The 11,729-nt window shown below is 42.3% G+C and overlaps 1 protein-coding gene across 2 annotated transcripts in view; it reads left to right on the top strand.

Annotated features, from left to right (window-relative positions):
* Positions 1-7,193, top strand: part of LOC136675645 (neuropilin-1a-like) — a 43,256-nt gene extending 36,063 nt beyond the window's left edge. The window contains exons 12-17 of one of the 2 annotated variants that reach the window (XM_066652310.1): positions 72-119; positions 2,363-2,509; positions 3,114-3,601; positions 3,840-3,936; positions 4,329-4,373; positions 6,422-7,193. In XM_066652310.1, the coding sequence (XP_066508407.1) occupies positions 72-119; positions 2,363-2,509; positions 3,114-3,601; positions 3,840-3,936; positions 4,329-4,373; positions 6,422-6,699 (1,103 nt within the window). In that variant the 3' untranslated portion in view covers positions 6,700-7,193. Of the gene's footprint in view, positions 1-68; positions 120-2,362; positions 2,510-3,113; positions 3,602-3,839; positions 3,937-4,328; positions 4,374-6,421 lie in introns of both variants that reach the window. The other variant, XM_066652309.1, reaches the window with a different exon arrangement.
* Positions 7,194-11,729: the final 4,536 nt, after the last annotated feature.

The raw sequence follows: 11,729 nt of genomic DNA, 5'->3' as shown, positions 1-11,729 counted from the left end.
AGCTGTTGGTTTGGTTGGTTGCCAGTTGGGTCTGGTTCTAACTATGGGTCTGTAACTGTGTTTTAAAGCAGGTACCACAACAGCAGAGCCAGTACTGGATGAAGACATACTACTACCAGGTGAGAAATGTCCTCACATTGTCCTTGTTCTCCCGTGTTCTTCAGTGTGATCATGTGAAATGCATTAGTCAGACTCTTAAAGGGCCTTTATCCTCCCCTGAGTGATAAAGATCAAGATAATGCTGTTGCAGAAGGACATCGTGAAAGAATTCTTTCTATGGCGAGTTAAAACTTTTGGTCTTTGAAAATGTAATGTAGGGTGCAGATTCGATGGATCTGTGACCCAAGACACAGCAGTGCTACTGGAGTTTTTAAACCCTGTGTCCACTCTCTGTCCACTCTGTGAGACACTCCTCCCTCGTTGGTCCACCTTGTAGATGTAGAGTCAGAGACAGTTGCTCATCTGTCGCTGCACAGTGTGTGTCGCTCGTCCTCTAGTCCTTCATCAGTGACACAGGAGGCTGTCGGCAGGATGTTTTTGGTCGGTGGACTGTTCTCAGTCCAGACACTGAGGGGGTTAAAAACTCCAGCAGCACTGCTGTGTCTGATCCACTCTACACCAGCATGGTACCACAGATGGACTCCAGCCTGTAAGTGTAGAACTACAGAGTGCCCCTGTGTGGTCAATGGAGCTGAGAGAATGGACAGTGGGTGTAGAAACAAGGAAGTGGTCATAATGTTGTGGACTGGTGAACAGTGCACTTTCTTTATGTGTGTTTCTAAAGGCCTCTTGTGCAGAAACAGTGAAAACGCAGACAGGGAGTCGGCTCGACTTATTTGGATATGTTCCCTCAGGTTTAAATGCTCTGAATTCCCAATCGCAGACACAGGCTCAATCCCACTTCAGAAGTTACACAACTTTCCCCACTTCCTCTGACCCCAGGACTTTTCTGTTAGTGGACATTCAAGGCATTGTGGTCCCGTATCAGCTGTCCATTTTTAGCTGGTGGTTTAGGATATGGAAAGTGTTACTCTCAGCTAAAATACATTTTCTTTAAGCCCTGCAGCATGGGTTTTCCCAAGTGGGGGTGGAGACAGGAAGAGGGGGACAGATTCATTTTTGTGTTGTGGGATCAGGCCACACACACACACACACACACACACACACACACATAGTGTATCATGTTTTGTGTTCCAAATAGAGCTGCTCCAGTCTCCATTTTGGTCTGTTGGGTAGTCTGGAAAAGTTTTTTTAACAACTACTCATTGGTGGCAAACTGTCTGCCCCACTCTCACTCATCCATCTCCCTTATTCATTCACTCACTCTGTCTGTTCTTAACTCTCTCTCTCTCTCTCTCTCTCTCCATTGATTCATTCCCGTCAGCAACGATCACGTGACACTACTGCCCTCTTGAGGGATTTTGTGGAATTACACCATCTTGCTAATACCCCTCAGTAACCGTCGCATTGGTTAAGTGCCCTCAGCTGGTGGCAGTGTGAGGAGAATGTGTTTAACACATTGAAACATAAATCTAAAAGTAAAGGAATGGAAGATTTGAGATAGTTATAGATACATTTCAATTCTCTCAGTGATTCGTGCTCATTGGGGGTTTCAAACAAGATACCTGTAATTCTGTTTTAGAGTAAAGACTGGTTTAAAGACAGTAATCATTGTAAATATAAGTATATAATTTTAAAGAATAAATAGTAATTTATATATTGAACGTTTTTGTATAATTATTTAATTTGTTTTTATATTTTGAAGGATTCATCCCCCCCTTCAGATTCCTCACAGTGGTTTGCTCCACTGCTTACAAATATGAGAGTTGCCAGATCTGCGTATTTTAAGCAATATTTGGCTTTTTTTCTGTGAAATAGCACACAAATGTTCGTTATCACAGCCGCTATGCCCATGTATTGTGTGTTATCTACAGGCCATTCTTGGTTGAACTGGTTGAACTACTTGTTTACTGGTTGTTTACTTGATTAAAATCCTTGTTAAACTATTTTTTACTTGATTACTGTTTTACTACTTGTAGCCTTAAAGCTAAAGTATTTTGGCGCCCCCCTCAGGAAATGCTCTTGAGAAATTTTACTCTTTAAGCCCCCCACCCCCCACCCCCAAAACACTGAAATGAAATGTACACCCATGTTTAAAGCATACTATACCATACATTCAGTAAAATCTAATTTTATTTTCGTGTATTTTGCCCAAGCAGGTGTGAATCAATCCTATCTTTCATGGGCAATCATGTGGGCGTTTGTTCTGTCATGTTTTATTGAATATTATATTAAAACCGTTTCCTCAGATTCAGTGTGTAGTAATAAAGTTCCACCCTCTGTTCTTGTGGCCCCTGTTTAGAGTTTATTTGGTTTGCCTGTGACTTTGGCTGGGTCGAGAACCCTTCCTTCTGCGGGTGGCAGCCAGAAAGCAACGGAGGAGCTAGCTGGAACATACACAGCACTGGCAAGACCTCCGACCTACTGCTGCCCAAAGTGGATTACAGAGGTGGGATTATTGTTATTCATCATTCCTTTGGTTTTGATGTGGCCTTCAATTCAGCTGCAATTACGTAATATATTACATAACATGTTTAATTAAGTGGTAAGTGGGGTACTAGGAAGATTTTTGATCAGTTGTTCCAGTCAAATATGTCAAATCTTGGTGATATATTAGTGTTAAGGCTAGTGTTAAGCGGTAATGCTGGTGCACAAATTACATCAAACAGCTAAAACAAATGCATTTAAAAAAAAGTCCCAGCTAACAACGGACATGCTGTTTTTCTGACATTCCAGGGACTTCAGACATTCTGTTTTGATTATGAATTACTTTGTAAGTTTGAATGGTTGTAATTTTGAATGTAAAGTTGTAAAATAATCCATGTCTTTGTCATTTTAAAGAAAGTTTTGAGAACATCCTAAAAACACCATTTTGTTGTAAATTGAACTTCATTGGACTTTAAAAACGCAATCGACATGATGCAGCTTTAACAGCAAAACGTTTATGAAATTACATATTTATCAGTGTACTTCCCTTTATTTGACCTTCCTCTAATTAGGAACAGGTACACACAAATACATATGTACTTACTCCTGATTCTCTGTGTCACCAGGTGAGCCAGGAAACTTCATCTACACCGCGCTGTCCACAGGGACGTCCCATCCAGAGATAGACATAGAAGAGGTTAAAGCAATAGAAAAGAAGCCTGAGCCGGAGAGGATGGAAACGGAGAGAATAATGGAGGCAGAGGCGGAAATAGAGAGTGAGGAGAAGAAGAAAGATGGAGGAATTGTGGTCGACAGAGAAGCAGGGTGGGCACGGTTGGTCAGTCTGCCAGTCACGGCGCCTGATGAAGACTTGTGTGTGTCGTTCTGGTACCAGTTCACCGGAGAGCACTCGGGTACTCTGTATATCAGACAGAGGAGAAGGGGAAACCAGGAGGAGGAGGAGAGAGGAGAGGAGCTGGAAAGCACAGTGGAGGAAGAAAAGGGTGACAGGAGAACAGAAGAGGAGGTGATGTTGTGGAGGATGGACAGGTACGAGACCGGCCGTTGGAAAGAAGGAAGAGTCCTGATGCCACGTGTCGACACTCCGTATCAGGTACGGTTGATAAAACACTGAACACACCGTTGAATATGGTGCAGCCACGGTGTAAAACAAATGACAAACGCTGACACACTGAGAAAAATGTACTGGAATAGTTTTTTATTGATGTGAAAATGATACACACATTAAATCCCATAAGTGCAGTTCTTTTCCAGTACAGTTAACACTGACATTTAATTTATTGCTAATACCAGGGCCTAATTTTCTGTCTGTGTGTGTGTGTGTGTGATAGGTGATTATTGAGGGTGTGATTCCAGACGCATCGCCTGGTCATATCTCTGTGGATAATGTAAGAATTATTCCCACTGAGAACCCTGCAGACTGTAAGGGTAAGTCCTTAAATTTTACAAATATTCACCTCTCTTTCTGGAGAGATGCATTTAAAATATTTGTACCTTTTTTGACAATAATGTACCTTCACAGTACATTTTTACAGTAACTTCTTGTTACCCCTCACATTTTTCCAAAACATTTCTCTCACAAGCCACAGCAAAGCCTTTAAATCCTTACAGTGCATCGTAATATCAGACGTACAGTTACGTTTTAATAGTCAAACATTAAAATCCAAACTTGTGCTTGGTGATTAAATATTTAATTATTATTTGATTTTATTTGATTATACAAAAATCAGAACTGCACAAGCCTTATATTTGCCAGTGTTTCTGATACTGTACCATGGAGTGCATTGTGGTTAAAGTCTGTGCTGATTTGTATGTTTCAGATCTTCAAACTGAGGTGGCTACTGTTGGAAATAAGCCTGAAATGGGTAGGTTATCTATGATGTCAATCAATCCTTATTTAAAATAATAAAACTATATATGATGTAATATTAGTGCGGCACGGTGGTGCAGCAGGTAGGTGTCGCAGTCACACAGCTCCAGGGACCTGGGGGTTGTGGGTTTGAGTCCCGCTCCAGGTGACTGTCTGTGAGGAGTGTGGTGTGTTCTCCCTGTGTCTGCGTGGGTTTCCTCCGGGTGACTGTCTGTGAGGAGTGTGGTGTGTTCTCCCTGTGTCTGCGTGGGTTTCCTCCGGGTGACTGTCTGTGAGGAGTGTGGTGTGTTCTCCCTGTGTCTGTGTGGGTTTCCTCCGGGTGACTGTCTGTGAGGAGTGTGGTGTGTTCTCTCTGTGTCTGTGTGGGTTTCCCCTGGGTGACTGTCTGTGAGGAGTGTGGTGTGTTCTCCCTGTGTCTGTGTGGGTTTCCTCTGGGTGACTGTCTGTGAGGAGTGTGGTGTGTTCTCCCTGTGTCTGCGTGGGTTTCCTCCGGGTGACTGTCTGTGAGGAGTGTGGTGTGTTCTCTCTGTCTCTGCGTGGGTTTCCTCCGGGCGACTGTCTGTGAGGAGTGTGGTGTGTTCTCCTTGTGTCTGTGTGGGTTTCCTCTGGGTGACTGTCTGTGAGGAGTGTGGTGTGTTCTCCCTGTGTCTGCGTGGGTTTCCTCCGGGTGACTGTCTGTGAGGAGTGTGGTGTGTTCTCTCTGTGTCTGTGTGGGTTTCCCCTGGGTGACTGTCTGTGAGGAGTGTGGTGTGTTCTCTCTGTGTCTGTGTGGGTTTCCCCTGGGTGACTGTCTGTGAGGAGTGTGGTGTGTTCTCCCTGTGTGTGCGTGGGTTTCCTCCGAGTGACTGTCTGTGAGGAGTGTGGTGTGTTCTCCCTGTGTCTGTGTGGGTTTCCTCCGGGTGACTGTCTGTGAGGAGTGTGGTGTGTTCTCTCTGTGTCTGTGTGGGTTTCCCCTGGGTGACTGTCTGTGAGGAGTGTGGTGTGTTCTCCCTGTGTCTGTGTGGGTTTCCTCTGGGTGACTGTCTGTGAGGAGTGTGGTGTGTTCTCCCTGTGTCTGCGTGGGTTTCCTCCGGGTGACTGTCTGTGAGGAGTGTGGTGTGTTCTCTCTGTCTCTGCGTGGGTTTCCTCCGGGCGACTGTCTGTGAGGAGTGTGGTGTGTTCTCCTTGTGTCTGTGTGGGTTTCCTCTGGGTGACTGTCTGTGAGGAGTGTGGTGTGTTCTCCCTGTGTCTGCGTGGGTTTCCTCCGGGTGACTGTCTGTGAGGAGTGTGGTGTGTTCTCTCTGTGTCTGTGTGGGTTTCCCCTGGGTGACTGTCTGTGAGGAGTGTGGTGTGTTCTCTCTGTGTCTGTGTGGGTTTCCCCTGGGTGACTGTCTGTGAGGAGTGTGGTGTGTTCTCCCTGTGTGTGCGTGGGTTTCCTCCGAGTGACTGTCTGTGAGGAGTGTGGTGTGTTCTCCCTGTGTCTGCGTGGGTTTCCTCCGGGTGACTGTCTGTGAGGAGTGTGGTGTGTTCTCCCTGTGTCTGCGTGGGTTTCCTCCGGGTGACTGTCTGTGAGGAGTGTGGTGTGTTTTCCCTTTGTCTGCGTGGGTTTCCTCCGGGGGGTTTAAAAACTCCAGCAGCACTGCTGTGTCTGATCCACTCTACACCAGCACAACACACACTAACACACCACCACCACGTCAGTGTCACTGCAGCGCTGAGAATGATCCACCACCACATCACACCTGCTCTGTGGGGGTCCTGAGCGCTGAAGAACAGCGTAGTAGGAGGCTAACAATTTATGCAGAGTAACAGATGGACTATAGTCTGTAATTGTAGAACTACAAAGTGCTCCTGTGACAGAGGCGCTGAGAGAATGGACAGTGAGTGTAGAAATTAGGAAGTGGTTATAATATTGTGGTTTATCGATGAATTTGCTCGTGTAATTTCTGACTCTAAATAATATTCTGAAGAGCTTTGTCTATTTAAAACTGTGTTGTGCTGTAACCAGATTTCTCTCTCTCTCTCTCGCTCTGTCTCTCTGTCTTTTTCTCTCTCTCTTCACAGTGGAGTGTGATCAAGAAAAGGACAGAGGAGGGTTTGATTTCAATTCGCACGGGGGCTCTATGTTGAAGACCCTGGACCCCATCCTGATCACCATCATCGTGATGAGCGCTGTGGGCGTCCTACTGGGAGCCGTGTGCGGGGTGGTGCTGTACTGCGCCTGCTCACAAAACCCTGACCGAAACCTTTCTGCCCTCGAGAATTACAATTTTGAGCTGGTGGACGGCCTCAAGCTGAAGAAGGAGAAAGTGAGTGCACAGAAGTCTTACACAGAGGCGTGAGCCCGGACCTCGCCTCGGCCGGCCAGCCGCTGGACTAACGCTGAGGGGAACATTGAGGAGAGTCTCTCACGAGGCCTAAGGACCGTGTCACTGACGCAGTGGGGACGACTTGGTAGTGAGACTGAGCCATGCTTTTCTCAGGATCTGCAGTAAGAGGGACAAACCTCCAGAGGGCGCTGTGTGTAAAGAAATGTACAGTCAATGGTGGTTGTCATTTTGTTGGTTTGTCTGTTTTGTTAGTTGTTTTTATTTTATTTTATTATTTTTTTATACACAAATATGCTGGTGATGCGACCAATCAAAATGAAAGTATTTATCTTCTCTACAAGGTGAGACAGATGTGTCCTGTGGGGCTTTTTCCCCCACTGAAGAAGACAAGAGAGAGTAGGGAGGGAGAGACATTGACGTGTGTGTAGTCTAGAACTGAGCTTTCACTATTTTAGTGCTTTTGTGCCTGTTTGGATGTGTGTGTGTGTGTGTTGTGTGAATGTGATTTAAGATAGTTTAAGGGTGTGTGTGTGTGTGTGTGTGTGAGAGAGAGAGAGAGAGAGAGAGAGAGAGAGAGAGAGAGAGAGTTTAAAGGCATGTATGAGTTTGTGGCTTGTGTTCCATTCCAATAGTGCCTTTTTACATGTTTCTGTTGCCTTTTCACACCTAGTCTCACTTCAGTCCTCATCATCCAAGCAACATTACAACCTACAGGCCAAGATACTAAAGCTTAAAAAGAAAGCATTTGAATATACTTATAATTTACTGGTGCTTGGTGAACACTGCCTAATGAACACACTCTACTGCTGCGGGATCTGCTTTAGTGAAGCATTAACAACAGGAGATACATAACCCCTTCAAAACATGTATGGTTTAACCCAGGAGTCAGAATCACAGTTTTATACTTACTCCAGATGTAACTGATCAGCTACAGGGTTGGTGTATTTAAAGGAACATTAGGTAGTGATAGAGCCTCTGTCAGCGCTTCTCCTGATCTGAAACTGCGATAGGTAAATTCTGGAGGCAGGTAGGAACCACTCCCTCCCTCCCCCTTGATTTCAGGGCACTGCTGTAAAAATGTATTTCACTCTGCAACTGTAGAGGGAGCCCAGGAGCAAAATTACCAAACCTTACATAGTGTTCCTTTAATATTGGATGATACCAAAAACTTGATATTGCCACATTTGTTGGTCGTATTTGTTTAGAAATAGCTGTCAGTAATGAATTTGTGAGCAGGAGATTTATGTTTATTAAAGGGAACGTCTATGATTATGGGGAAATGCTGCTGCACTGTGTCATTTAAGGTGGAACGGTATATTTGAGGAAACAAAAAAAACAACTGTTGTTTGTACACGGCTGAAGTTTAATGTGTCTGTACGTTTTTATTCACTGTTTGAATTACCACAGAAACTCATTTGTAACTTGAGTTGTTTGGTTTTGTACCACTTTCAGTCTGTGTTTACGTTTATGCAGTTAGTCGTCTCCCAGATTTGGAGACATTTCCACCTTAACTAATTCAAAACAGCAAAAATAAGTCAGTATTTCCCACCTATGGGGAAGAGCTTTTCAACATTTGAAGGCCTCTTAGCTGTCTTAAAAACAGTTTAGTGAACACAGAGAGAGAGAGAGAGAGAGAGAGAGAGAGAAAGCCTAGCATAGATGCTAGCAGGCCAAGATACTAGCAAACAGAGGGAGCATTTATTTTGACATACTGTGTCCAAACCAGGGTTTGTTTTTTGTTTTTGTTTTCAAACCCTGGGTTGCCACCTTTGGATGGGTTGTGAGTCAATAAAAAAGTAGCAGAAACTAATGACAGTAACTAAATATCTGAATTTTAACAGGTATCTAAACATGAAATGAACATGTACACAAATGCCCCCCTGCAGTAGCCCAGCTGCTGCTATTCTAACTTTAAGGGTAAATCTCTTTTCTTATATTTACTCCTACCCCTTGTTTTTGAGTGTCATCCCACATTACATAGTGGTTAAATATCTTCCCTTACAAAATGGGACAACCCTGATTCATCATTAGAACACAAATAAAAAAGATCAGTGCTTCATTCCCAGGCTGCTAGCAGTGCTCTTAAGGTAGCTGTGCTGCTGGACTTGAGGTAAATTTAAAGCATCATACTCCTTCAGAAGTGTTCAGAAATCTTATATCCTCAAACTGGGTTCAGCTTCTTATTCCACAGCTATTTTTTTTCCTCAGAACCTTCCAGTTCCACCTTAAATGTTGCAGTAATATCAGGCACTTTAAAGTAATTGATTCACCATTTATTTTGGAACTTGACTAGCTACTGGCTGAGACATCAGCGCACTACTAGTGAGGTTTTCTGCTTGTTATGAAGGAAAAACAAATTTTTTAAACCTTGCTCTAAACCACATTCACAAGTCTGTCAAATCGTAATGAAGGTATGATTTGGTTTTAGCAGGTTTAGAAATGTTTGGGCATGTTTTAAAAGAAAAGACTGAAGCCTATATACATCTAGAGTTAGCTAGCATAGCAACATTAGCCTCATAGCTCCAATGCTAAACAAACACCAAACATGGCTGATGGACTATATCTGGAGTAAGTGGAACAATCTGTGCATCTTTAAATTGCCATTGCTTTAATTTAGTATGTACAAAATAGAGATGTACCATTATTCAAATCTTAAATCAACAATGAGTACATCTATTAGGGATGCACCGATATGGGAATTGTGGGCAAGTGCTGGAAAAGACTAAATACGATTGTAAAGTATAGGATTTGGGACCACGTCTCCATGCATTAGTGTTTAAATACAATATTTATTTCTATGGATTCACACATGCAATCAAATTAATTAATATATGATGTATAAACTAGATATTTTCTTTTGGAGTACAGTTTGACATCAAATTTGAAGCATCCTGCGTTTCAATATAATCGTGCATCCCTAAGCTTTTTGTAAATGTGACTTTTTTTCTGTAACCTTTGCTTTTATATGCATATATCACACATGCATCTTCTTGTCACTAAATATTGGTCAGATTTGTATTTGGAGCTGACGTATTTGGGGATGTTACGTTTTGATCCCAGTGTAGTGCAAACAGCATCATGCATCACTATTTCTGAGAGACTTAGGGAGCAGGCAGAGAGGAGAGAGCACCGTGATACAAAGAACACAGGGATACTGCGACGGCCCATAGCCTAAAGCCCTCTGCATCTACTGTGGTTAGACTGTCGTCACATTGCCTTATGAAGATGACACAAATAATAGTTTTTGTTACTTTCTTTCCGTCATTGCAGAGCTCTAAAGAGGCTTTTGTTCCTTCTGTTGAGCAGGGAAGAGTGGTGTTTGGTAAAGGAACCAGTCGTGTCACACTTTGTGCTGAACTTTGATGAAAAGATACTATCTGGTTAGTGTCATGGGGATTTTTTAAATTTTTTTTTTTTTTTTTTTTTTTTTTTTTTTTTTTTTACATATTATTATATGTGACTATGTTTCAAAACAGAGTTCAGAGGTGAAGGTTTGGACTGCTGTCTGTAGAGGAAACCAGAGCCGCTACAGAGAGAAATAGAGTAGTCTATCATTGCACTGAGAAATGTATTTATATGAGATTTTTTTTTATTTCATTAAATTGTGTCTAAAAAAAAAAAGGAAGTGTCACAGACTTTTATTTTAACTTTCAGAATGAACTATAAATATTCAGAGTTTACTAAGCAGCTTCCTTCAGTGATTATACATTTGTTTTAGTTTAATTTCACTTACAAATGTAACTGTCGTCTACATGTTGATTATTCAATAACTAGTTTGTTTTGTTTTTTGTCGTGAGGCTGTTTAACAGACTTTACATAAAGGACTAAGACAAAGGGCAGAGAGAGTAAGCATTTTAAAGCCTTCTAACTCCAACTACACTTTAACCTTCTTTGAAACGTTCAGTAATTGACTACTACATTCCAAAGAGTGGATTAAATAAAATACTTGACTGAGTTGTCGCTTTGTAAATGCTCATTGTTTTTAGACAAAGTATGGCACAGAATTTGTTTGTAACTCTCATATTTAACAAATGAACGGCTGTATTCAGTGCTTTATATTGCATTTTCACCACGTTTCCAAGACTTTAGAGAAGCTATCTGATGTGGTCGCATGCGTCGCATTAAAAGTAATGAGAAAATGATAAGTTACTGAAGTAACTGAGTGAAGGAAGGTCTGGAAGGATACACTCATTCTAATTCTCAGAATCTCTCAGAAATATTACTTACAAAAAAAAGGGAAATCTCTGTTTGATCCCAAGCCCATTTGCAGATCAGTTTGGAGTGGGACACTTACTGAAATGCAATAAAAACTGAAATTTATAATGAGTTATTTCACTTGAACATTTATTAATCTGTTAAAGATCAAAACGTTTAGAAAGCGGTGCCGGAAACACACTAAAAAAACAGGGACAGATAAATGTTTACCACTGGGTCACATCACGCTTTCTTTGAATTATACTTTTTAATCATTTTGTACTTGAAGATACTAATTGTTGTAGTTTTGCATGTGGATTTTTCGCATATTCTTGCTGTTTACAAGATTTGAGCTGCTCATCACTCTGTGGTCGCTGTTGTCTGATTCTTCTCTCCGTGATGTGCATGCATTTTTAATAGGAGACTAAAAGGAGATTTTACTGCGAGCAGGTCAGTCAAGCACATGTACTCTACAACTAGGCAGCTACACTGTTGTAAATCATGCAGAATTGGGCCTGGCATTGTCCTGCTGGAATACAATAACACTGGAGGATACACAGAGAGACATGGTCTTGATGGTAGCATACGTCTCTCCAAAATACCAATATAAGCCTCCACACGTGGTACCTTCACAAGTATGCAGATCTGTACTGCCAAAACTGCACTGTGTAACTTCAACAGGAAGGCAGAAAACTACCTCAACCCTCCCTCTCCTCCTTGGTTTCATGACAGTGCTGTAAAAGTGAATTACACTCAGCAATTTTACAGGAAGCACAGAAGCAAAAATGAAAAACTTGGGGCTGCTTTACAATTTTTCTGGAAATTGGATTTAGTAATTGCTACAATTT

The sequence above is a fragment of the Hoplias malabaricus genome, chromosome X1 (genome assembly GCF_029633855.1).
Source record: "Hoplias malabaricus isolate fHopMal1 chromosome X1, fHopMal1.hap1, whole genome shotgun sequence".
Lineage (NCBI taxonomy): Eukaryota > Metazoa > Chordata > Actinopteri > Characiformes > Erythrinidae > Hoplias > Hoplias malabaricus.
This window is presented reverse-complemented; position numbering and strand designations above follow the sequence as displayed.